Here is a 27,150-nt window from a genome sequence, read left to right as displayed (position 1 = left end):
GCAGATTGATGTCAAAGTGCTTTTCCTGGACACACTTTTGGACACTCTACAAATCCACTCAATCCAAGTCACAGTCGGCCTCCAATTTCAGCTCCTTTCCCAGTGCCCTCTCCTTGACGCTGGGCCAGGTGAGGAAGAGGAACTGAGAGATCAACACTGTTTTTTCGCTACCAATGGTATGCTCTCCCCATTACCTCCAGCAACCATTTCTTGCTTCTGTGCCATCCTTTCTTCACCTTCTCATAACGGCTACCATTTACTGAATTTATGCTAGAAACGTTCTATGTATTAGTCCAATCTATTCGCTACAGCTTAGGTAGAAGGTAACTCTACTAGCTGTCTGCTTATTTTCTGCCCTACATCGTTTTAAGCATTTTACACTTAAAACTCACCCAATCGGATGTTGTTCTTCTTCCATTTTTAAAGATAAGCCGAGTTTCAAGGCTCTGCATTACCTGCACGAGGCTGGCACAGCCTGAATTTGAACCATGTCTGCGCGGCTCTACCCCATAACCATTGCAGCCCCTCATCCATCTTTATCTCTGGTCTCCTCATCCAAGTACACCCATTTACTCTCACTCCCCGCCTACCGACCCCCTGGTTCCTTCTGCCCCTCCATCCTAGGGCCCGCCCACTTCTCACGACCCTGTCCTCTCATTTTCCTCGACCCCACACATTCCTGTCTCAGTCAGAGAGCCTTGCCTTCCCTCTCAGACCCTCGGTCCTTTCCCAGTATTCATTCTCGAATTTTCCCTTCCTCCCCAGCATCCTCGCCTCTCTTCTCTTCAGGGCTCCTCTCACCCCAGGAACAGTCAGTCGCCCTCCTAGCCCGAGCCCAGGGGCAGCCCGGACGCACCCGCCGAGCGCGCGGGCGCCGGCGTCTAAGGGGCGCCACGGGGTCCTCCCTCTGCCCGGCAGCCCCCGGGCGCGGTGCAGTCTGGGGGAACATGGCCGCTTCCGGTCTCCCTCCCGGACCGGCGCTGGCCTAACCGCGGCCCTAGCCCGGCGCACTCCGCCCTCCGCTCCTCCCGCCCGGCCGCCGCGGAGGTCGTTTTAGTCCTTCCCTCCTGCTACCGCCGCCGCGCCATGGAGAAGAGCTCGAGCTGCGAGAGTCTCGGTTCCCAGCGGGCGGTAGCCCGGCCGCCCAGCGTGGACTCCCTATCCAGGTAACCGGGACGCGCAGGGCCCCGCCCAGCGTCCTAGAGGGATGGACAGGGGCCGGGACCCGCTGGATGGAGCCCCAACTCGCGCATTCTGGCTCCCGAAGCCTCTGCCGGAATTCCTTCCCTGGGACTTGGGAAGCACTTCTTCCTTCCTCTCTGGGGCGCAGAGGCTGAGGAAGAGGAGGCTAAAACTCGCTGCTGCTTCATCGGTCCCGCTACCTCTTGAACCCCGATCTCGTTTTCTCCGCGGTCGGGGAAGCCCCAGCTTATTACTTTCTTTCTCCCTCTCAAATCCTTTTTTTTGGATAGCCCTTCTCCCGCTACCCCCCACCCCCCATTTCCTGCCTTTCTCTTTACCTCTGTCCAAAACCTCCTCCATTCTTTCTTTCTTCCATTCTTGAAGTCTGTGGTTTTTGAGTTCTTGTTTAACTTTTTCCTTTTCATCACTTCATAGTCCTAACTCTGTTATGCTTTCCCCTACACTTCGATTTTTCTGCCCACCTCCAGTTTTGCTTAAATATGTAAATAAAAGCATCCCCTCTGCTTTTCTCAGCGTTCCAGCCTGAGAAATCTGAGTAGTCTTTATCCTCAGTGATTGGTTTAAGGAAGCAAAATGAGTGGTGGTTTTCTTTCTTGTCATTTCTCTTGTAACAGATGGGAATTTTGTCCTGGAATTTTTGAGGACGTTATTTTATGAGCTTTGCGGAGAGCCGTTGTATATACAAATTAGAAATGTTTTCATACAGTCTTTTTCTTTAGTTTTAAAATAGTAATTTAAAATTTTATTAGGAAATAACAGAAGACCTGTATTGTGAGATAGCCATAATGAAGTCAGTTTCTTTTAACCTGAAAAGTAGTGTAATTGTTACTAGAGAATTAGTAGATAATAAACTGCTGTGTGAAAACAGTTTTCATTTTGTCCTTGAATAAATTGAAGTTATTCTGTTAAGTTTATTTTGGACACTGCTAAACATGAGTAGAACTGCCATTTTGTCCTGTTGGTATTCAGTACTTCATTGGCCAGCCACTGACTTATCCTGTCATTCAAAATTAGCTTTTTTTCCCCATATGCATTCATAGCTCCCTGCCTACTCCTTTTTCAGAGTCCTTAACAAGCACACTGTAGTTGTTGGTTTGTCTTTACTACTAGGTTGTAGGCTATTTGAAAGCTAGTAGCCTACCTTAATCATCTCCTAACACTCAGTACTGACCATGGACTGTGCATGTAACAGGTACTCACTAAGTGGTTTTTTAAATTTGTATATTGGAGTATCCAGGACAAAGACTTTTTCTGTGCAGTTGATGTTTATTTCCACCATTTTTTGAATTCTGTGTTACTGTGAAATTCAGAAAGCTGAGGATTTACATGCTTAGCTGTAAAATCATTTAGAAAACAGGTTGGAAAATTACAATCACATGGGAAAGTTATACATGACAACTGTGGTTTAAAATAGAATATAGAGAAAACAAATGAGGCGACCAGAACTCTAATCCAAAGGAGAGGAATTAGAACCACTGGAGGCATCACAGTAGATAAGAAAGAAATAGGTTACTGGAAGTTAGGAGGCTCCTGTGTGAAAGTCTCTGGCTAGCTAGCTATTCAGCCTGTGTCAGTTAACTTTCTAGTCTTGTCTCTTTTAACATAAGGAAGTGGGTCTAAAACATCTATAAGAGCCCATGGAATGCTAAACTTCTATGATTTTTTATCTTAATAATACTAAAATGAATTTTTTTATCAATTATATTCTCCTTACAAATAATCTTTATTCTGGATTTTCGAATTATATTAAATAAATTGTTGATTATTATAAACTAATTTACCTTCCTGTCAGTTTGACACATTAAATTTGCTGAGATTTCTCTTTTTTTATAGAAAGTTAATGTTTATATATGTATTGTAATTAGTAAAAGAAGTTACATTAATGATTTATGAATTTGAGAAAATTAACTCCTCAAAAGAATTTGACTATAAATAGATTAGCCATCCTATCTGGACAAATATGACTTTGAATTTTCAACAAGGGAGTGTCAGCTTTCATTCTTCACCTTTGGAAGGTACAAAAACAATTATTGAATGTCTGCTACATAAAGGTTACCCTGCTAAATTCTTTCATATTTTTTATTTCAGTTGTCATCATACTTGTTTGTGGCACTCCCTTTTAGTATAAAATTAGCTACATTATAAGCACTTGTTAGAAAGCTTAATTTAAAATATTTTAGGCCACCCAGGTAGTCACAGGTGATTCTAATACACAGCCATACTGGGCTATCATAATTCCAATAGCTTTGGTAAGTTTATTTGTAGATTGTTTTTGTTTTTGCTTTGCTAGCTCATGACAAAGCAAAATACCATATTTGGGATATATTATCTCAGTCTTTTACAGAAATGTCAGCCTTAAAACTGTGGTTTATTTTTATGCTTTCTGCTTATGTTTTTGTACAAAGACTCAATTAGAAAATCGCCTTATGAATTTGTTTTGATATTGCATGTAAAGCAGTAGTTAATAGTGTTCAATGTGTTGGAGCATGTCTTTTACACAATAGGTTGACATAAATTTCTACTTAGTTTGGATTCACGGACAATTGCTTATGCAAAAAATTATGTATGCTTTTTGTGAGATAGAAAATGGAAACTTTATAATTGCATCTTTATCTTCAGGTTACCAAAATTTCAAATTTATGGCTGAAGTTAGTAATCTAGATATATTTTCTCATCTCTGGCCCCTTCAAGTACTTTTAGATTTTATTTATTTATTTGAAAGTCAGAGTTACACAGTGACAGAAGGAGAGGCAGAGAGAGAGAGAAGGAGAGGTTTCATCTGATGGTTCATTCCCCTAATTGGCTGCAACAGCTGGAGCTGCGCCGAGCTGAAGCCAGGAGCCAAGAGCTTCTTCCGGGTCTCCCACATGGGAGCAGAGTCTCAAGGATTTGGGCCGTCTTCTGCTTTCCCAGGCCATAGCAGAGAGCTCGATCGGGAGTGGAGCAGCCAGGACTCGAACCGGCGCCCTTATGGGATGCTGGTACTGGAGGCAGCGGCTTTACCTGCTATGCCATAGCACCGGCCCCTTCAAGTACTTTTTATTAGGTGAACTCAACTTAAATATTATGTGTTGTGTTTAAATATATAAATATCTGGGAAGTAGGAAGAATATAAATTTGAAAAATAATACATTAGCCCATCTGGTTGCCCACCGAACTTTGAAAATTAGTCCGTTGAAGTTGGGTGAAAGACTTGTGCACAGTCTAGCTCACATTAAGCTTGATACGTGTCTGTAGTAATTTCAGAGTTGCTGTTGCTTCTGAATCGTCATGAACATGATGCCTTTGGTCATAAAAGAACAGTTGCATTCTTTAGATGCTATTTAGATAGTAGCTTCCTAATAAGCTATAGTTCTGTCAGCCTGAATCCTTATAAAATGCCAAAAGTAGTTTGAGTCCTGCTTGATACTGCCATACTTCAACAGACATTCAATTCTTACATATCTTGCCTTTGAAACTCCTGCATATTCTGTTATTGACGATTCTTCACATGTGTCCAGCCCCACAGAAAGTTGTGATAAAGTTCGCAAGAGTATACTGATATCTATGTATCTGAGTCCATAATTTTATTCTCACTAGTCTTGCTCTGATTCTTGATAGAAGTATGGCTATTATATGACATGAATAAAATAATATGGGCTATATTTCATAGCTAGGGTGGGGCCTGAGATTTAGATTTGCAATAATGTATACAGTAGAATTTAACGTTAGGTCCAAAAAGCTCACAGAAAATGTGCCTCATCTTTTCATCTTCCAGGAAGGTTTTGAAGTGCCCTCATACTGGTAATCTGCTGCCATTCTAGTCTGGTATTGTGTTTGTCAGTTTATACACTATTATGAAAGTGCTGCCTGAGTAGTTTTCTTTGATTACTTTTTCTACACATAAGTAAATGATACAATATTTAGTGCCAGATAGGTGCTCTGAATACGGGAATACTGACTGTTCAGTTCTGGTCTTATTTCTTGTTCCTATTCAAGGTATTAAAAAGAATTTTCTTTTGTTGAATTTGGCCTGACCAGGTGAACTTCAGGTTCAAGTTCAAGTTGTTTTCCTATGTCTCCTCTTGACATTTAGAGCTGATTTTATTGGCTGCATTATCTTTTCTGTGTCTAGTCTCATATAAATTGAGATTTACTATGCTCCCTTCTTCCATCTCTTTTTCTAACTGCTACTCTTGATTACTTTGGCTTCTTTAACTTGTCATTCATTTAATATGTATGTATTTCATCTTTTGTAAATCTTCATGCTGTAGTTATTGTGGGCAGCTTTTGTTTGAGTTTTCTTTATTTGGTTTCTAGATAGTTTCATTAACATTTATGAACTTGTGATATTTACATTTAACATAAAAAAAAAAGAGGAGGCACACAGGCACACGTAGTCAAAGTAGTCTTAATTATTTAAATTAGAAATTTTATTTGTAAGGCAGGAAGTGGGGTAGGGGGTAGAGAATACATTTCCATCTGTTGGTTCATTCCTCCAGTGCCCACAACTGGGAGGTCTAGGCTAGGCTGAAGCCAGGAGTGTGGAACTCCATCAATGTATGGATGTCAGGGACCCTGGTATTTGAGCTTTCATCTGCTGCTTTCCATGGTATGAATTAGAGGAAATTGAATCTGAAACAGAGGAGCACAAGACCCTCAGGCACTCTGATGTGGGATGTAGGCATCCTTAGCTGTGTCTTTTTTTTTTTTTTTTTTTAAGATTTATTTATCTGAAAGGCAGAATTACAGAGACAGGAAGGGAGAGAGAGAAAGATCTTCCATCTGCTGATTTCACTCGCAAAATGGCTGCAATGGCTGAAGCTGAGCCAGCCCCAAACCAGGAGCCAGGAACTCTTGCAGGTCACCCACATGAGTGCAGGGGTCCAAGCACTTGGGCCATCCTCCGTTACTTTCCCAGGTGTATTAGCATGGAGCTGTATTGGAAGTGGAGCAACCAGGACTTGAACTGGTTGCTCATATGGGATGTTGGCATTGTGGGTGGTGGCTTAACCAGCTGCTCCACAATGCAGGCCCCTTATCTGTGTCTTAAATTCTGTGCTAAATGGGTGCACTTAATTACATTTTGAAATTGTCTTCCTTGAAATTATTTCTTGAAAACAGCAAATCCTGAGTTATTGTTTGTTTGCCTTATACTTAAAACCTGAAGAAGTGGAAGAGTTTCCAACATTTCTAACATTTTGTTGCAAGGTTTCACCTTCAATTTCATCCTTAAAGTCATTGAAAAGTGATATGCTTGTAGGAAATGTGCTTCTGGGTTGTTTTCCCAGTATGGTGATACTTTTGTATAATCACATATTCTTACCCACTCCCCTTGTGATTCTCGGCATACCTCCTGAGGCAGCTGGACTGAATCAGTGGCAGGAACTACAGCTGCAGAACAAAGTGCAGCTCCCAGGTTGAAACTATAACCCTGGCATAGTTAGTAGTGCCTTGCATCAGACATTAAGAATACTGGTAGATTAATAATTCTTTATCTTAGACTTCATTATTCCAGAGATCTAAAGGATCCAATATTGTGAACTAATCAGTAATTATTCTCCATATTTTTTAAAAAGACCATTAAAGAGATTAATTACTAATCAAAAAGGGGCAGGTTAGTAGTGAAGCTGAATTTGACTCCTGTATACTTTTTCTTCTTATATGTTGTCATCCATAATTTTCTTTAGATCAATAAGTAGTTCCCAAATTGTGGTTCCAGACCAGTAGCATCCACATCCTCTGAATATTTATTAAAAATGCAAATTCCTGGGCCCAGTCTTAAACCTAATTGAATCAAAAACTTGGAGGGGTGGGCAAGGTCCAGCAGTTTCAGTTTTAACAAGCCTTTCCAGAGGATCTTGATGCATATTAAGAAGTTTGAGGACTTCTTCCTTGGATATTTGCCTAATTACCACCTCCTGTCTCCATTAACATTAGATGAAACAGTTAAGCCCTATGTTAGAGGTACTATAAACCTATTACTTGAGGTCATGTTTTTTGGTTTGTCATTTTGTGAAATGTTGACTGAAGTAGTGGAAAATACAAGTCATCTCATTGCTTTATTATATCTGATTTTTTTAGGAAATTTCCTGTGATATTTTCTTTCTCAGCCATGAGTAACACAAATTAAAAATATATGTGTTAGGCTTCTCAAAAATAGAGCCTTTATCAGCTATGTTAGTGGTGACAAATATTTGAAAAAAGTTTATAAAGAAGAAATTTTAGGAGGCTATCAGTGAACCAGAGAACCTGGATTATACCCAAGGGAAGGACATAACCTGGATACAGATGTCCAGAAAGCATTGAGTTTATTTTGGAAAGCTGCCAAGTTAATGCTTTTGTATTCGAAACCACCAAGGCCAAAGATCACATGTGATTCAGGATTTGAGTAGTGGAAATTTTCTAGATTTAAGTGTGGAATATTTTCCTTTTTAAATGAAAATGATTTTAAATATGCAAGGACTTAAAATCCTTGTGTCTGTGATATGATTTAATTAAATTGCAGTTGATAGTATTGAGAATTCTTAAAGAGGACGACAGTTAGGGAGTGATTTTCTAATCTGCTTTCCACAGGAAATAAGGTTAAAAATGGAACTCAACTAAAAGCTAAGATTGGTGTAAGGTTGTTGAAATGTTGAAGATACTTTCATAATGAAAATAATGTCAATTCCTTCAAGTTTTATTGCACAGAACTAACTGTGCTTCTGTCTCCTGATGTCTTTCTTTATATGTACTTAAGTTTTCATTACTCCAGACCATTAAAGAACAAGCTTGATAATTCTTCTTCATCCAAGTACATAGGACCCATGGCAGTAATTACTATGTTTTAAATACAATAAAAGTTAACTTTAAAAATATTTAAATATATACATATATATATTTAAAAATTATTTGGAAAATTCTTCCTTTGTTTTTGAGTAACAGAAAATCCAAACTAATAATGACTTAAAACAAGAGATATTTTTATGCTTCCTCCCCACATAAAAACCTAGAGATAGTCAGTACGTATTTGGTATAGTGGATCTGAAATGTTAGTCATTGCATTTTCAGGAGAAAGGGGAGAAGCACACTCCTCCTAAAGGATACTTTTTGGCAGTCACATGCAGTTTTAGGTTATGTCCAGTTGCCAGAACATCGTGGAACTCTGAACTCCTGAGTTCAGCTTTCTTATTTTCTGTGATTATCTCTTTTTTTAACTTTAAGCTTTATTAATACAAAAGGCAGAGTGACAGAGATTTTCCATCTGCTGGTACACTCCCAAAATGCTTGTGAGAGCCAGAGCTGGGAGCTCCATCCGAGTATCCTCTGTGGCTGGTAGGAACCCAAGTACTTGGGCCATCATCCACTGTCTTTCTAGGTGCATTAAATGCAGGAGGCTTGATTGGAAGTGTGGAGTAGCTGGGACTGGAACCAGGCATTCTGATATGGGATGCAGGCTACCAAGCAACAGTTTAACCCACTGCCCCCACAGTGCCCACCCGTGCTCATTATATAGAGGCAAATTTTTATAATCCAAAATCTAGAACTACAAAAGTGATACTTTTAATAATTACCAGGTTATTAAATGACAGGGAAATAGAAATTAAAGAAGGAATGACTAATTGTGCTTTCTTTAAAATTACATTTAAATAGTTGAAGGACTTGCAAGGTAAAATGGTAGTGATAAGGTTGATGTCCTGTTTAATTTCTTTTGAGTTTGGCTCCCAATTCTAAGCCATGCATCCATATCTCTCCTTAGAATATTAAATCAAATTCTATTTAGATACTTTGTTTCATTTGAATTACAAGATTGTGGTCTCCATAAAGGACACATAATTGGCCACTTCAACTGGTGTTTATGTATGCTTTTACCAATATTGTGGTTTCTTTTTATGTTCTTAAACTGAAGGTTTTATTGAAAATCCAGAGAAATTGATGTCTTATGTATTCTTGTATCACCTAAATTAAATGTTAATATTTATATTTATAAATTATTAATTATTAATTACTAATTATATTATTAAGTATTTATATTTATATGAAATTCCAAACATAAGGAATGAGTAGAAAAAGGTAGATAATTTTCCTCTGGATTGATAAAACATTTATTCATCAGGCTTAGAAAGTTTAATAGGCCTAAGTCACAAGACCTTCTGTCTCACTTCTCAGCATTCTTGTTTTTCTTTTTTTTTTCTTTTTAACTTTTATTTAGTAAATATAAATTTCCAAAGTACAGTTTATGGATTACAATGGCTCCCCCCCCCCCATAACTTCCCTCCCACTTGCACCCCTCCCATCTCCCGCTCCCTCTCCCATTCCATTCACATCAAGATTCATTTTCAATTATCTTTGTATACAGAAGATCGATTTAGTATATATTAAGTAAAGATTTCAACAGTTTACACCCACACAGAACATAAAGTGTAAAATACTGTTTCAGTACTAGTTATAGCATTAATTCACATTGGACAACACATTAAGGACAGAGATCCCACATGAGGAGTAAGTACACAGTGACTCCTGTTGTTGACTTAACAATCTGAACACTCTTGTTTATGGCGTCAGTAATCTCCCTAGGCTCTAGTCATGAGTTGCCAAGGCTATGGAAGCCTTTTGAGTTCGCCGACTTTGATCTTATTCAGGCAAAGTCATAGTCAAAGTGGAAGTTCTCTCCTCCCTTCAGAGAAAGGTACCTCCTTCTTTGATGGCCCGTTCTTCTATTGGGATCTCACTTGCAGATCTTTCATTTAGGTGTTTTTTTTTTTTTTTTTTTTTTTTTGCCAGAGTGTCTTGGCTTTCCATGCCTAAAATACTCTCATGGGCTCTTCAGCCATATCCGAATGCCTTAAGGGCTGATTCTGAGGCCAGAGTGCTATTGAGGACATCTGTCATTCTATGAGTCTGTTGTGTCTCCCGCTTCCCATGTTGGATCCTTCTCTCCCTTTTTGATTCTATCAGTTAGTATTAGCAGACACTAGTCTTGTTTGTGTGATCCCTTTGACTCTTAGACCTATCAGTGTGATCAATTGTGAACTGAAGATGATCACTTGGACTAGTGAGATGGCATTGGTACATGCCACCTTGATGGGATTGTATAGGAATCCCCTGGCACATTGCTAACTCCACCATTTGGGGCAAGTCTGATTGCCCAAATTGTATATCTCCTCCCTCTCTTATTCCCACTCTTGTATTTAACAGGGATCACTTTTCAGCTAAATTTAAATACCTAAGAATAATTGTGTGTTAATTACAGAGTTCAACCAATAGTATTAACTAGAACAAAAAAAATGCTAAAAGAGATAAAGTATTAAATTGTACATCAACAGTCAGGACAAGAGCTGATCAAGTCACTGTTTCTCATAGTGTTCATCTCACTTTAACAGGTTTCCTTTTTGGTGCTCAGTTAGTTGTCACCAATCAGGGAGAACATATGATATTTGTCCCTTTGGGACTGACTTAATTCACTCAGCATGATTTTTTTCCAGATTCCTCCATCTTGTTGCAAATGACCGGATTTCATAGTTTTTGACTGCTGTATAGTATTCTATAGAGTACATGTCCCATAATTTCTTCATCCAGTCTACTGTTGATGGGCATTTGGGATGATTCCAGGTCTTAGCTATTGTGAACTGAGCTGCAATAAACATTAAGGTGCAGACAGCTATTTTGTTTGCCAGTTTAATTTCCTTTGGGTAAATTCCAAGGAGTGGGATGGCTGGGTTGAATGGTAGGGTTATATTCAGGTTTCTGAGGAATCTCCAGACTGACTTCCATAGTGGCTTAGCCAGTTTGGATTCCCACCAACAGTGGGTTAGTGTCCCTTTCTCCCCACATCCTCTCCAGCATCTATTGTTGGTAGATTTCTGAATGTGAGCCATTCTAACTGGGATGAGGTGAAACCTCTTTGTGGTTTTGATTTGCATTTCTCTGATTGCTAGTGATCCTGAACATTTTTTCATGTGTCTGTTGGCCATTTGGATCTCCTCTTTTGGAAAATGTCTATTGAGGTCCTGGGCCCATCTCTTAAGTGGGTTGTTTGTTTTGATGTTGTGGAGTTTCTTGATCTCTTTGTAGATTCTGGTTATCAACCCTTTATCTGTAGTATAGTTTGCAAATATTTTTCCCATTCTGTTGGTAGCCTCTTCACTCGTCTGACTGTTTCTTTTGCAGTACAGAAACTTCTCAATTTGATGCAATCCCAAATGTTAATTTTGGCTTTGACTGCCTGTGCTTCTGGGGTATTTTCCAAGAAGTCTTTGCTGGTACCTATATCTTGCAGGGTTTCTCCAATGTTCTCTAATAAGTTGATGGTGTTGGGTCCTAGATTTAAGTCTTTAATCCATGTTGAGTGAATTTTTGTGTAAGGTGAAAGGTAGGGGTCTTGCTTCATGCTTCTGCACATGGAAATCCAGTTTTCCCAGCACCTTTTATTGAATAGACTGTCCTTACTCCAGGGATTGGTTTTGGATCTTTGATCAAATATGAGTTGGCTGTAGATGTTTGGATTGATTTCTGGTGTTTCTATTCTGTTCCATTGGTCTATCCATCTGTTTCTGTACCAGTACCATGCTGTTTTGATAACAACTGCCCTGTAGTATGTCCTGAAATCTGGTATTGTGATGCATCCAGCTTTTTTTTGTTGTACAAGATTGCTTTAGCTATTTGAGGTCTCCTGTGTCTCCATATGAATTTCAGCATCATTTTTCCCAGATGTAAGAAGAATGTCTTCGGTATCTTGATTGGTATTGCATTGAATGGAAAAATTGCTTTTGGGAGAATGGACATTTTGATGATATTGATTCTTCCAATCCATGAGCATGGAAAAGTTCTCCATTTTTTGGTATCCTCTTCTATTTCTTTCTTTAAGGTTTTGTAGTTTTCATCGTAGAGATCTTTAACGTCCTTGGTTAAGTTTATTCTAAGGTATTTGATTGTTTTTGTAGCTATTGTGAATGGGATTGATCTTAGAAGTTCTTCCTCAGCCGTGGCATTAACTGTGTATACAAAGGCTGTTGATTTTTGTGCATTGATTTTATATCCTGCTACTTTGCCAAACTCTTCTATGAGTTCCAATAGTCTCTTAGTAGAGTTCTTTGGGTCCCCTAAATAAAGAATCATATCATCTGCAAAGGGTGATAGTTTGAGTTCTTCCTTCCCAATTTGTATCCCTTTAATTTCTTTTTCTTGCCTAATAGCTCTGGCTGAAACTTCCAGAACAATATTGAATAGCAGTGGTGAGAGTGGGCATCCTTGTCTTGTGCCAGATCTCAGTGGAAATGCTTCCAACTTGTCCCCATTCAATAGCATGTTGGCCGTGGGTTTTTCATAAATTGCTTGATTGTATTGAGGAATGTACCTTCCATACCTAGTTTGCTTAGAGTTTTCATCATGAAATGGTTTTGTATTTAATCAAATGCTTTCTCAGGGTCTATTGAGAGAATCATATGGTTGTTGATTGTTTTGCGAACATTGAACCATCCCTGCATACCAGGGATAAATCCCACTTGGTCTGGGTGGATGATCTTTCTGATGTGCTGTTGCATTCTATTGGCCCAAACTTTATTGAGGATATTTGCATCTATATTCATCAGGGATATTGGTCTGTAATTTTCTTTCAGTGTTGCATCTTTTTCCAACTCGGATTAAGGTGATGCTGGCTTCATAGAAAGAATTTGGGAGGATTACCTCTTTTTCAATTGTTCTGAATAGTTTGAGAAGAATTGGAGTTAGTTCTTTGAATGTCTGGTAGAATTCAGCAGTGAATCCATCTGGTCCTGGGCTTTTCTTTTTTGGGAGGGCCTTTATTACTGTTTCAATTTCTGTGTCAGTTATGGGTCTGTTTAGGTTCTCTGCTAGTATCTCACTAAAAAGGCCTTCTAATCCTTTCTCCCTCTCCATGCCTTCAGGAACTCCTAGGACCCAAATGTTGGTTTTTTTAATAGTATCCTGTAGATTCCCAACAATATTTTTTAGATTTCTAATTTCCGCTTGTTTTCTTTGGTTTGACTGTATACTTTCCTCTGCTCTGTCTTCTAAGTCCGATATTCTCTCTTCTGCTTCATTGAGTCTGTTTTTAAGGCTCTCTAATGTGTTTTTCATTTGATCTGTTGAGTTCTTCATTTCATTGTGATTTCTCTTCACTATCACACTTTCCTGTTCTACTAGTTTCTGCGTTTCATTTTGATTCCTCCTTAAGATTTCATTTTCTCGAAGGAGATTTTCTACCCTGTCCAGTAAGGATTTCTGTAGCTAAAGCATTTGTTTTTGAAAACTTCTAAATGTTCTTATCATAAATTTTTTGAAATCCATGTCTTGCATTTCTTCCATTCATCATCTTCATAATCTTGGCTTGGGGTGTCTTGTTCATTTGGGGGCATCATAATGTCTTCCTTGTTCTTTTTTCCCTGGTTTCTGTGTTTGTTGCTTGGCATTGTGGAGATATTCTTTGGATTCTTCTTCCCTCACTGTGGTGTTTTTTTCTTGTTATACTATGACTGTATTAAGTGGACTGTCTGCTTTTGGAGGAGCCTTAGAGGCTTGAGATGGGTGTGGCCAGAGAGCTCTGTTTGGTTCCTCATGGTTAAGGGTGTGCCAAAGGTGACACCCCCAAGTTAGGTGTGTTAAGTCTCTCTTTCTTTTTCTTTTTCATTTTTTTTTGATTCAGAAGGGAAGTAATTCCACACAGCTGAGCGGAATTGAAGGTAGTCAGCTTCTGCTCTGCTCTTTCCCAAGGACCACACAGGGAATCTGTGCTGCCCTCAGTGTGGGCTCAAATTCTCCTGCAGTCTCTCACGGGGTTGCCAAGGTTACTGAATTGTAGCGTCTCTGGAGAGTACTCAGGTGAACTCCATGAGTTCTCTCACCCACCGTCTTTTTTTCACAGTCTCAATTCATTAGCTCCACACATTCACTAGGTCCTAATCTCCTGTTATTTCACCCCTCCCTACCCCAGAGTCAGGTTTTTCTGCTTGGCTGAGGGCGGGTGCAGGCCTGAGGTCACGCCACTTTTATGTATGTCCAAAATCGTGCCTGCTCTTTGTCTTGCTCGCCTTTGCCAGGTGAGCAGAGAGAGAGAGACCCATGTCCGTACCAGTCACTTTTTTTCCCCTCTTTCTTCTAGTTAGCCTGGTGAACTTTCCCCCAGCGGGACTTCAAGCCTCGTTCCCTCTAGGCTCCTCCTTCCACTTTGCCGCTGGTGTCTCAGCTATTGAGGTTCGGCTCTCCTTGCGTTCCAGCACTAGTGGTTTGATTCTGCCGCTGGTGTCCCAAGCCATGGGCTCCCACACCCTCCACACAGGTCCACCATGAATCACTAGTTTCGGAAGAGTTTCCTCTGATGTTTCTTCCCCAACTCTTCCTCGAACCTGCAGTATCTCCACTTTTATTAAACTGTCTCTTCCCGGACTATCAGTGTGCTCCCTTCCTATTCTGCCATCTTGCTGCTCTCTCCCTTTGTTGTTTTTCTTGATGGAAGCAAGTGAACAGTTGTTCAAGTGGGGTTTTGTCAGGAGGTTGTGCTGTGGCAAAGGGAAAATAATTGGTTAATGATGGGCCAGTGATTATACATCTTAATTTTCTTGAGCTCATATGCCTAGCAAAGGTCAAAAACAAAATTTTGTATGAGATAGATACCCTTTGTTACCAATATTAGGGAACTTTCTTTATTATCAAAGGCAGTATGTAGAAATAGCATCACTTAAGATACACTTTGTTTTCCAAGTGGTAGGCAGTTGTGGTAATAAGCTAATAGTATTAATAAAGCACAACTATATTTTTTTGTTTTGTTTTTTTAACTTTTATTTAATGAATATAATTTCCAAAGTACAGCTTATGAATTACAATGGCTTCCCTCCCCCATAGCTTCCCTCGCACCCCCTGCTCCTTCTCCCCTTCCATTCACATCGATTCATTTTTCAGTTCTCTTTATATACAGAAGATCAGTTTAGTGTATATTAAGCAAAGATTTCAACAGTTTGCCCCCACACAGAAACACAAAGTGAAAAATACTGTTTGAGTACTAGGTATAGCATTAAATCACAATGTACAGCACATTAAGGACAGTGATCCTACATGAGGAGTAAGAGCACAGTGACTCCTGTTGTTGACTTAACAAATTGATACTCTTGTTTATGGCGTCAGTAATCACCCTAGGCTCTTGTCATGAGTTGCCAAGGCTATGGAAGCCTTTTCTTTTTCTTTTCTTTTTTTCTTTTTTCTTTTTTTTTTTTTTTTTACAGGCAGAGTGGACAGTGAGAGAGAGAGACAGAGAGAAAGGTCTTCCTTTTGCCGTTGGTTCACCCTCCAGTGGCCGCCGCGGTAGGCACGCTGCAGCCGTGCATCGCACTGATCCGATGGCAGGAGCCAGGTGCTTCTCCTGGTCTCCCATGGGGTGCAGGGCCCAAGGATTTGGGCCATCCTCCACTGCACTCCCTGGCCACAGCAGAGAGCTGGCCTGGAAGAGGGGCAACCGGGACAGGATCGGTGCCCTGACTGGGACTAGAACCCTGGGTGCCGGTGCCGCAAGGCGGAGGATTAGCCTAGTGAGCCACGGCGCCAGCCCTATGGAAGCCTTTTGAGTTCGCCGACTCTGATCATATTTGGACAAGGTCATAGTCAAAATGGAAGTTCTCTCCTCCCTTCAGAGAAAGGTACATGTTTCTTTGATGACCTGTTCTTTCCATTGGGCTCTCACTCATGTAGATCTTTCATTTAGGTGTTTTTTTTTTTTTTTTTTTTTTTGCCAGAGTGTCTTGGCTTTCCATGCCTGAAATACTCTCATGGGCTTTTCAGCCACATCTGAATGCTTTAAGGGCTGATTCTGAGGCCAGAGTGCTGTTTAGGACATCCGCTATTCTATGAGTCTGCTGTAAAGCACAACTATAAATAATAGCTTTTAACACTGATTGTGTGCTCATTGTGGTAAACGCGTTTGATGTATTTTCTCTTTGGATCTTTAGAACCACATAAAGTAGATAGTATAATGTTGCAGATAAGAGAACTGAATAATAGAGCAGCTTGACATTTGAATCCAGGTCTGTTTGGCTTTAGGATCTCAGTAGCTTTAAGAATTGATCATTCCTGAACATTTTGGTCCCTGGGTCTAGGCCAAAGCTTTGTGGTTAGAGTGCAGTCCTGCTGCAGGCTGATTGGGAAGTCGTGACAAGGACATGATTTCCTTGATCCTTTGCCTTGCAGGAAAAGGATAAATGTGCACAACACATTAGTCAACTAAGGGAGTCCATGTGTGGAGACAGTATTTCTCTAGCTTTGAATGTTTCTTCTTCCAAAGGAAAGGAAAGCTGTTCTTTGGTTTGTTGGTTTGTTTTTGCTTGATGAGTAAGAGGACAGCATTTTATCAAAAGAATAGTTTTACATTTTGAAGACCAAATATAAGATGAAGCAAGTGAACACAATGCCAAAGCCTTATCCCTGTCTCTGTTTCCCTCCTAAACTTTACACAGTAAGTTAGAATACTTTACTCTAGGGCTCCTTAAGTATCTGAATTCCCCTAAGTTCCTTTGTGTTTATTTACAGTTAATGTGTTAAGAGCCATTGACATTTGAAGATCATCAGAAGTGAAGATAAAACACCTCAAAAATTATAATGTAAGTGAATGGAAAATGCAAATAAAAATGGACAAAAGTTAATACTGTCAGTAATGTTTCTGGACTCCATTATTATCCCAAATGAAGTTTCCGCATATGAGTAACCAGTAACTTCAAACCTCAGTCCCTCAGTCCTTAAAATTCTGTCTTTTCTTCTACCTGAGTAAAACAGTCACTCAGTTTAGTCATCCAGTAATTTTCCAGTAGAATATTTTTGGCTCTGTGTACTGTTTTCTTTCTTTTCCTCCTTAGTACTTTGCAGTTTGACTTGAAAAGAGGATAGCAAGAGTTGATACATTTAAAATTGAATTTGTGCAGAGGCTCCAGAGTTTGTTTTATGGTTGCTGATGTATGTTGTGTCTTTTATCCAAGTTTAATTGTGCTATTGTCTTGTATGTTTCTTAGCAAAAATTATAACCAGTTAGCTAGCAAGCCTTCTCCCCTTCTTTACCTGCTCCTTCCCTCCCTCCCTGTCTCCCATCTTCCCTTCCCTTTAAATATGTGTTTAGCATTTATGATGTCCTGCACAATATGCTAGATGCTGAATTCCTAAGAGCTTGATGCTGTGACAAGCTGTATCATCTTTTCATACTGTTAGGAGCATTGGAAATCATTTAATTAGTGTTCATCAAGTGTGGCTGAGGACTATTTGCATATTTCAGTCCTTTGAGAATATTTAACTTCCTGGATTCCAGCCCAGTCATTCTGAATCATTGGGAGTGGGCTCAGGAATCGGCACTTAAAAGTTTGAGAATTGGGACCAGCATTGTAGCATAGCGGGTAGAGCCACTTCATGCAGCACCAGCATCTCATATGGGCGCCAGTTCAAGCCCTGGCTGTTCCACTTCAATCTAGTTCCTTGCTAATGTTCCTGGAAAAACAGCATAATATGGCCAAGTCCTTGGACCCCTGCACTTTCATGAGACTCAGGAGAAGCTCCTGGCTTCAGACTGGCCTAACCCTGGCCATCGTGCCATGAACAAGTGGAAGATCTCTCTATACCTCTCTCTTCTCTTCTCTCTTTCTCCTCTTGTAACTTTACCTTTCAAATAAATAAAATAGATCTTAAAAAAAAATTTGAAAACTACTGATCCAGTTGTTTATTGGATTCCAGTTCCTCTCCATAAGTCTGCAGATTGAGGATTAGATCTAAGGAAATTTAATAATTTACTCAAAGGCACAATAAATGTTGGAAAGATGAGAAAGGTTGATTTTTTTTGCTCCAAAATTAACAGCTGATGAGGCTCACAGATAGTTACCTGAATGCTAGATTATTAACAGGTCACATTGGGATTTTTGTTAGGCCAGACAGTTTCACTGTGTTTGCTGTTTATGGGACCCTCCTTTTATACCATATCTAAGATCATAAAGCAATCTACCACTGTAATTGAAAAAAGAAACTAAAAGCGTCTATAGGTTGTATACATGAAAAAATATGTACTGTTTCTTGATCTTTAGTCAAATTTGTGACCAATTCTCATTGGGTGGTAGTCTTGGTGGAGGAAAAACATGTTTTATTTTTCCCCTCAGGATTTACCATTTATTTGAAAGGCAGAAATAGGGTAAGAGAGAGGGGGTGGGGGGGGGGGAGGGAGAGAGAGAGAGAAAAATCCTCCATCCATTCACTCACTCCCTAATGTCTGCAACAGCCAGAATTGGGCCAGGCTGAAGCTAGGAATCCGGAACTCCATCCTGGACTCCCACGTGGGTGGCAGGGACCTAAGTGCTTGAGCCATCTTCTGCTGCCTTCCCAGGACATTAGCAGGGATTTGGTTTGGAAGCTGAGCAGCCAGAACAATAGTTGGTGCTCAATATGGGATGCATTGCTGCAGGTGGCTCTTAACCTACTGCTACTATGCTGGCCCCTCTACCCCTCTCCACTTTCTTTTCTTTCTTTTTTTTTAAAAAGATTTATTATTTACTTTAGAGGAAGAGTTGGGGAAGGAAGATTTCTTTTTTGTATTTATGCCATTATTTCTACCAGGACTTTTAAGTTTTCTGCTTCTGAAAAGTAGGATAAGATTTCATTTTTGTGTGAAATAGTAGGCACAAGTTTCGTGCTTGCTTTTTTAAGTAGTAGGAGCTTGGTGAACTGTACTGTGAATAGTTTATTGTTTAAATTTTTTTTTCCTTTGGATTATGTGAAACACTATTAAGAATGGTTTTGTTTGTACAGAATCTGATGCTTTGTATACCTTAAATAATTATAATTATTTTGTTTTTTAATATTGTATTGTTATAGTTGAAATTCTCAATATATCTGAGGCACTAACTTTTTTTAGTTTTTGAGCAATAAGGGTTTGGATTAATTTTAGTGTTCTTTATGTTTTATATTATATTATGAATAGTATTTCAATAGTTATTGAATTATAACCTTAGTAAATGTATCCTATTTGGGGAGAAATATTCTGTAATGCTTGAACTACTATAATATACCATTACCCAAATATTCCCAGTATTTTGGGAGATGTTTAATTATATGATTTTAAATGGCATTTTAAAACAGTATATTCATTTCTACTAAGATTATTATACTTGGCAATTATAAATTTTCTATTATATTTTTTTCCTTTTCTAACCATGAAATCTAAAAATGAACTTTGTACATTATGTAGTCTAACTCTCTTGAAAAATAGTACTGGAGAGAGAGGAAGAGAGAGAGAGAACACACTCTTATCTGTGCACTCCTCAGATGCCCTTAACAACTGTTTTGGGGTAGGCTGCAGCAGCAAGCTGGGAATTCAGTCCTGGTTCTCATGTGAGTGGTAGGGACCCAGCCACTTGAGCGATCACATGCTTCCTCCAGGGTCTGCCTTAGCAGGAAGCTGGAATAAGATACTGAACCCAGGGACTCTGATATGGGATGTGGGCTTCGCAACCAGCATCTTAAAAGCTATAAAGTATGCCAAATGCTTGCCTCTAACTCCTTCTTCTTCTTCTTTTTTAAAATCTTAGATACTAAAGTTAAGGGACTTGCCCAGAAATGGAAGTTTTGTGCATGTTAAAGTATTCTTGTGAACAAACAAATGACATTCATTGTATTTCTATGATGATATGTATGAAATATTTGAAAACTGTAGAGTGTCATACAAAGGTAGTATGATTACTCCTATAATGCGAGTCTGTTCAGTTTCCTTGGAATTTAATTGAAAATGTTTACTATTGTTTAAAGTCAGAAAGAAAAATGCATTTGCTTGCTGCTTTGCTGTCTTGTTTTTTGTTGTCAGATTTCATTGTGTGTTCTTTAAGCACATGCTATTAGAATAGGTATTGTGCAGATTACATAAATTTCTCTTTCATTGTGATTAATCCAGATTGTCACTTTAAATAATTTTGCAAAATCTCAGGATAATACCTCTACATTCTAGGACTTATGTCGGTAATTTTCTGTGGAAGAATATGGTGACTGAATTAATATTAAATGTTGTTTCTCAGTATAATCAACAGCACATTTTGGTGTAGTTTTTACAGTTACAAAGCTGTTTCGACTACATAATCTTTCAAAAATAAAAAGACTACATAATCTCAGTTATTTCTCCTAACAGTGTAGTGAACTAGGTTCTAATTTGACAAGCAATTGAGGTACAAGAAGTGACTTGATTATCTGTTGTCTTTGTTTGTAAGAGATAGAACTGGAATTTAAATTTTTACTCTGAATGCCACATTGTTTCTATTTTCAACATAAATCATGTGTAACATGGAAGTGGTGAAGTTTCATAGGGTATACATTTTGCTGTTTAAAAGAAATTATAAATACTGGAGACGTTTGATCATGAGTTCACCTTGTCCAGCCAACCTGATTTTATTTATCGCAAACTTCTCTTTAGAAGTCTTGAGTCAGTTCTCCTGCTCTTCATCTAAAAGAAATCAAGTATCTTAGATAAAAGAGTCATTCTCAGCTTGACTGTGAACATGTTCTGGCTAAAACTAATTGATTGTTTAAACATTTAAAAGAGTAGTGATTAGGGTCTTTAGAAGTAAAATTCAACTATGTCAACTTGAAAAATGTACTGTCTAATGTGATATAGTACAAGATATGTGAAAAGTCTTGGATTTCTGTTCTGGATTTTTTGATTCTGATTCTACTTTTCATAATTTTTTGTTTATTAGAAAGGGAGAGAGAGAGAAATCTCTCACCCACTGGTTCACTCCTTAAATGCCTGCAACAGCTGGGGCTGGGCCAGGCCTAAGCCAGGAGCTGGGAAGTCTGTGTGGGTCTCCCACTTGGGTGACAGACATCCAGCTATTTGAACCATCACCTGGTGCCTGTCAGTGCACATTGGAAGGAGGCTGGAGCTGGAAGGAGAGCTGGTACTTGAACATAAGCACTCTGGTATGGGATGTGGGCATCCCAAAAGGTGTCTTAACCACTGTGCCAAAAACCTGCTCCAAATCTGCTTTTTAACTGTGGTGCTCATTGAATCACTTGATTTCACTGAGCTTTGATTCTCATCTGGACAAAGAGCAAAATGATGATCTGCTGTCTACCTTTAGAAGATCATTGTGAGACCCCAATAAGATGATTAGTGGTAATGATAATGAAATAAAATTAATAATCAACATCTATATGGGATGTGGCATGTTCTGATAAGTATTTTACATGTATTTAATCTTCATAGTATTCTGTGAGGTATAAGAATTATCATTAACCTCACTTTATAGATGAGAAAATTGAGGCTCAGAGAGGCTAAGTAACTTCTTCCAGGTCACACAAAGTAGCAGAACCAGAATTCAGTACTGGAAATCTAGTCCCAGAGTTGGTAGTATGTGTGGAAGACATTGTGAGAACTTTGATACTTGTAAAATATCTGTGAATAAGATCAATAATAATAAAATAATAGAAGCAGTGATAATGTAAAATATTGCTTTAAAACATTTTAAAAGATGAACATTTTTCTTATCCTTTTCATACAGATATAGAAAATTTATAAAAGTAAGTAAATAACAAGTCTTTTTTTTTTTTTTTTTTTTGACCATCGTTTCTAGCAACCAACTAATAGGAAACAATATTCAGAATTATAGAGGGAAGTCCTTGGTCAGAATCACTGACTAATGCCAAACTTAAATTTTTAGTTTAACTCTTTTGGGGTAGAGGAGGAAGAGACACTGAATGTTCTTCTTTTTCTGCTTAATATTTTTAAAGTTAATAACTGAAAGTAAAAATGTGTTAACTACATTTATAATATTTTAAAGTTGTTTAGAGAAGTTTTATTACCTTGAAAGGTTGATAGTAATTAACAGCTTTGCTTGTCTTGGAAAAACAAAAAATATCTATCTGAATAGCCTGAAGAATGGATGTATGACTAATTTTAGCAATGAATACAGATTTGTGTGGTTGGGTGCAAAAATTACAGGAGAGATCATTTATGAAGGGGTAAATGATCGTGTGTTTTCTAGACTCATCTGGGGAAAAGTGTTGAGCAAGTGTTTATCCAATCAACTCCTGTCTTTTTGTATTTCTACCCTTACATTTCTATTTGGTGTGGAAGTGTTTGTTACAGAGTATTTTGCTTTGCACTCTGATACTCTGACCAGTTTTCAGTATAATAGATGTTTCTCTTGGCTAATGATATGTACAGAACTCTCCCTCTCCCTCTAAGCTACTTGTAAGTAAGTTTTAATTCAAGCTTTCATCTGTATTTGAATCAGAAATTTAAAAATATATATTCATTTGAAGAGGAGAGAGAGACACTGAGAGAAAGAGCTCCTGTTCTCAGGTCTCCCATGTGGTTGGCAGGAGCCCAGTTCCTTGAGCTTTCATCACTGTCCCCTGGGGTTTGCAGTAGTAGGAAGCTAGTCAGGAACTGGGGGTGGGAATGATACACAAGTACTCCACAGTGGGATGCAGGTGCCTTCAGTGACATCTTAACTACTAGGCTAAACGCTTTTTCTTGAATTCAAGATTTTTAAAGAGTCTTGGGCTGCTTTGGCTGTTGAATTGGTGTTAGGACTCAAGGTCTCTACTGCTCCTCAGTCTTCATGGCCAACTTCCATGAACTTACTCATTTTGACTAGAATACCTTTGCTTATACCCATTTTATTTATTTAAATTTCTGGATAAAATATTTGAATAAATAACACTCTGGAAAATAAAAAAGATGAATAAAATGTTTTTTATACAAACTGGTTGTGCAGACTTGCTGCTGGCATTATCAAATAATGTGCTTTGATTTTTAGTGTGGGAAATATAATTGATAGACCTGGAAATAAAACAGTACATATTTAGCTGTATCCTGGGCCACATGTACCCTGGAAGGTTGGGGTTTTCTGAACTAAATACCAACCTGCACACATTTGAAGTATGTCCAAGCACTGAAATCCCCTTTGTTTCTCTGAAGAATACAAAATGTGTTCTCTCATTTTTCAGTCAGATGTCATTAGATAAGGCCATTCCTGCCCTCTCTTTTATTCTATATATAGATGGGTTAAATTAAAAAATCCTGAGTTCAGGAACAGCATTTTAAAAAGTAAGTGAAAACTATGTGTTGATTTTTTATTTTTTTGAAGGAGGAGGTGGTTTTTCTATTTGGAGGATCCTGCAAATATTCTCACAATAAGTCTTTTATGTCTCCAATGTTTTATACACACTGCAGGCCTTTTATTTTCTTTTTAAATAAAAATTTCAGCAGGATGACTAATAGAACATGAACAGTGCCTGTTGACACTATAGCCCATTGTGTAAATATTGAGAACAAAATTTGCATTCCTAGAAAACAATCAGAATATAGAAGACATTCTTCACCATTGTCAGGCAAACATGCTGTGTGCATGCTCAGGACATTACTTACGAGAAAATGCTTTTTAAAAATAATATTTTCATGGAATTCTGGAAGCTTGAATTGCCAGTAAGAGTCACGTGGTTTAAGGCAAGTGGTTTAGATCTTTTTGTAATGGCTATGGTCAATAGTGACTGGAAACAAAAGAAAGGCTACCTCCTCTGCATTCTCTGAGGTATTTGTCTGCTAGGATATATGAAAAGACAGGTGACTGGGGACTTCTTTCCAAGTTTCTAGGGTGTTCTGAATTAATGTATAGTGCTGATGTGTTTAGTTTTCAGAAATATTTTTACTTTTACAAGGAATGTTTTTGTTGAATTTTGAAATACTAGTTTAGGAGAAAAGGAATATATTTTTATGGCATATATTAGTGCTTGGGTTTTATTTTCTATTCAGTAATGTGGAATGCTTTCAAATGTTGCTGTGACTGACAGTGAAGTGGTGATAATTCCATTACCATCCTAGCAAACCAGTAGAGCCACAGAGGTTTTACTCAATACTTTGCTAATGGCTATATTGAAAATTACTGGTGGTGGACTTGGCTTTGTGATTACAGCTTTGGTTCAGTCTTCTGCTTGAATATATCGAAAGTTATGTAGGGTGTGTGTGTCTGTTGTGTATTTAAAAAATTTCCTCCGAATATTTGTGCTTTGCCTTAGTGATTAATCAGTTAAGTGAAGCTTTGAAGTTTAAAAGCTTGTGTTTTCAAATTTCCTAGTGTGTGATGACTTTTTAGTACAGATTAACTGAAAAATACTTTGCTTCATTTTAATTAGTAAATTCCTTCCTTAAAGAAGATCTTTCCTTCTAATTTTATCCTATTTTTCCCTTCCAGTGAAACTGCTCTTGTAATTCTGCAATGGTACTTGCTGAATCCTTTGTGCCAGTTCAGTATTTAGCACTTAGTACTTTCTCTAGATCATGTTTTTTTTTTAAATTCTGATTATAATTTTATAATGTATCATTATTTTATAGTTGAAGAACTTAGATTAAGTAACTGATTCTAAAGCTCATGTTTTTACTGTAAATACTTGTATGTCTGTGTTCTCATTGTATTATTTAAATCTCTTCATTCCTACAGTGTACTGTTTTTTAAAGATTTATTTATTTGAAAGTCAGAGTTACACAGAGAAGCAGAGGCAGAGAGAGAGAGAGAGAGAAAGGGGTCTTTTAGAGAGAGAGAGAGAGGGAGAGAAAGAGGGATAGAGAGAGAAAGAAAGGGGTCTTCTATCTGCTGGTTTACTCCCCTGTTGGCTGCAATGGTTGGAGCTGAGCTGATCCAAAGCCAGGAGCCAGGAGCTTCTTCTGGGTCTCCCCTGCAGGTGCAGGGGCCCAAGGACTTGGGCCATCTTGTACTGCTTTCCCAGGCCATAACAGAGATCTGGATTGGAAATGGAGTAGCCAGGACTCAAATTAGTGCCCATATGAGATGCTGGCACTGCAGACTGCAGCTTTACCCTCTATGCCACAGTGCTGGCTCCAACTGTACTGTTAGAAGATACTTACATATCCCGGCCGGCGCCGCAGCTCAATAAGCTAATCTTCCACCTTGCAGCGCCGGCACCCCGGGTTCTAGTCCCGGTCAGGGCACCGGATTCTGTCCCGGTTGCCCCTCTTCCAGGCCAGCTCTCTGCTGTGGCCCGGGAGGGCAGTGGAGGATGGCCCAAGTGCTTGGGCCCTGTACCCGCATGGGAGACCAGGAGAAGCACCTGGCTCCCAGCTTTGGATCAGCACGGTGCGCCGGCCACAGTGGCCATTGGAGGGTGAACCAATGGTAAAGGAAGACCTTTCTCTCTGTCTGTCTCTCTCTCTCACTGTCCACTCTGTCAAAAAAAAAAAAAAAAAAAAAAAAGATACTTACATATCCAGCACCTTGGTGAACTGTAAGTCTCTTAAGATAATGAATCTGTTTTCAGCTCCTCACCCCAGTGTATATAGTACATTGATTATGTAAATGTTTGTGGATGGGTAGGAAGGATAAGAAATAGAAAGGAAATTTAGGAATTTCCTGCTTCCTAAATGGAAGGGATGAGTAGGGGAGAGCAGAGGGAAGATGGCTGAGGCCTTTAGCTGCTGGTGGAAGTCTTTAGTCTGTTCTTCCAAGGAAGTTGAAAGGGTGGATTGAGGTGTGGGACTGTTTGGAGGTGGTAAGTGAACTTCTGCTATCTAGAGATAGATTTGTCTGTTTTTGCAGTATTAACAGGGATGCTTGTAAGTCCAGTAGTACTGAGTCAAAGAGTATTGCCATCATAGATACTAATATTCATTTGTTTAGATGTTTTTCTTAATCTGCAAGGTTATTTTTTTACCCTGATTAATAACCAGCAATATGTGTAATGCAAAAAAAATCTTAAAAAAAAAGAAAAATGGAAAATGTTTTAACTCTTTAAATTTTTGAAAAGCACACAGAGTAGTTCCTCTCCCCATACCAATAATTAGTTTATATAACTTGGTTCATGTAAATGCTACACTTTCAAATAGTAGAGCTTTTGAGGCCGAAGGATGGAGCTTTGCTCTGAGGAATAGTTTACCAAGGGAAAGGGACATTCTGTTATATTAACAGCAGACCAGTGAATGTGTGGGAATGACTAAGAGTCAGATGATGGGATTTCTGTTTGGATCTTGTGGTGGAAAGAAACTGTGTCACTCTGGCTGAGATAGTGGCAGGGCTATTAGAAAACAAAGAATGACTAGTTATGTACTATATTATCCCTCTCTCATTATAAACCCAAGTTTTGTTCTCATAGATGTACATGTATAGAAATTTAGTTATATTACAGAGCCAGAAGTTAGCATTTAAGTATTTGGATCATGAATCATGTGTCTTAGTTGGTTTATTTTTTTGTTTGCTCAAATTCTAATTAGGCTTTTTAGAATAATGACATAATATGATGCTTTTTTTTTTTTTACTTTTTGTAAGTTTTCCACCATTCTTATTTTTTTCTAATGGTAGATTTGATCCTCTCAAATGTTCCTTTAAAGTTTTCCACTGTAAATCAATTATCAATTAAAATTTTTCACTATAAATCAATTATCCCTTTATTTTAGTGTAAGTCATTATAGCATACTATTTTTTAATTGCTGTCATCTTAAAAAATTTATTTAGGAAGGAGGTACTTTTCTCTGAAGGGAGGAGAGAACTTCCACTTTGACTATGACCCTGTTGAAATAAGATCGAAGTCGGCACACTCAAAAGCCTTCCATAGCCTTGGCATCTCATGACTAGAGCCTAGGGAGATTACTGATGCCATAAACAAGAGTGTCAAATTGTTAAGTCAGCAACAGGAGTCACTGTGTACTTACTTCACATGTGGGATCTGTCCTTAATGGGTTGTCCAATGTGAAGTAATGCTATAACTAGTACTGAAACAGTATTTTTACACTTTGTGTTTCTGTGTGGGTGCAAACTGATGAAATCTTTACTTAATATATACTAAATAGATCTTCTGTATATAAAGATAATTGAAAATGAATCTTGATGTGAATGGAATGGGAGAGGGAGCGGGAGATGGGAGGGGTGTGAGTGGGAGGGAAATTATGGGGGGGAAAGCCATTGTAATCCATAAACTGTACTTTGGAAATTTATATTTAATAAATAAACAATA

At 38.5% G+C, this 27,150-nt stretch overlaps 1 protein-coding gene across 2 annotated transcripts in view; it reads left to right on the top strand.

Annotated features, from left to right (window-relative positions):
* The first annotated feature begins 955 nt into the window (after window positions 1–955).
* MTMR2 (myotubularin related protein 2) overlaps window positions 956–27,150 on the top strand; it is a 106,559-nt gene continuing 80,364 nt past the window's right edge. The window contains exons 1-2 of one of the 2 annotated variants that reach the window (XM_062196901.1): window positions 1,079–1,166; window positions 16,699–16,769. Coding sequence is in view for 1 of the 2 variants with exons in the window: in XM_062196900.1 (XP_062052884.1) it covers window positions 1,087–1,166 (80 nt within the window). In the remaining variant the exon portion in view is untranslated. Of the gene's footprint in view, window positions 1,167–16,698; window positions 16,770–27,150 lie in introns of both variants that reach the window. The other variant, XM_062196900.1, reaches the window with a different exon arrangement.

This window comes from Lepus europaeus, chromosome 7, assembly GCF_033115175.1.
Source record: "Lepus europaeus isolate LE1 chromosome 7, mLepTim1.pri, whole genome shotgun sequence".
Lineage (NCBI taxonomy): Eukaryota > Metazoa > Chordata > Mammalia > Lagomorpha > Leporidae > Lepus > Lepus europaeus.
The sequence above is the reverse complement of the archived record's forward strand: the minus strand, read 5'-3'. Positions and strand labels throughout refer to the sequence as shown.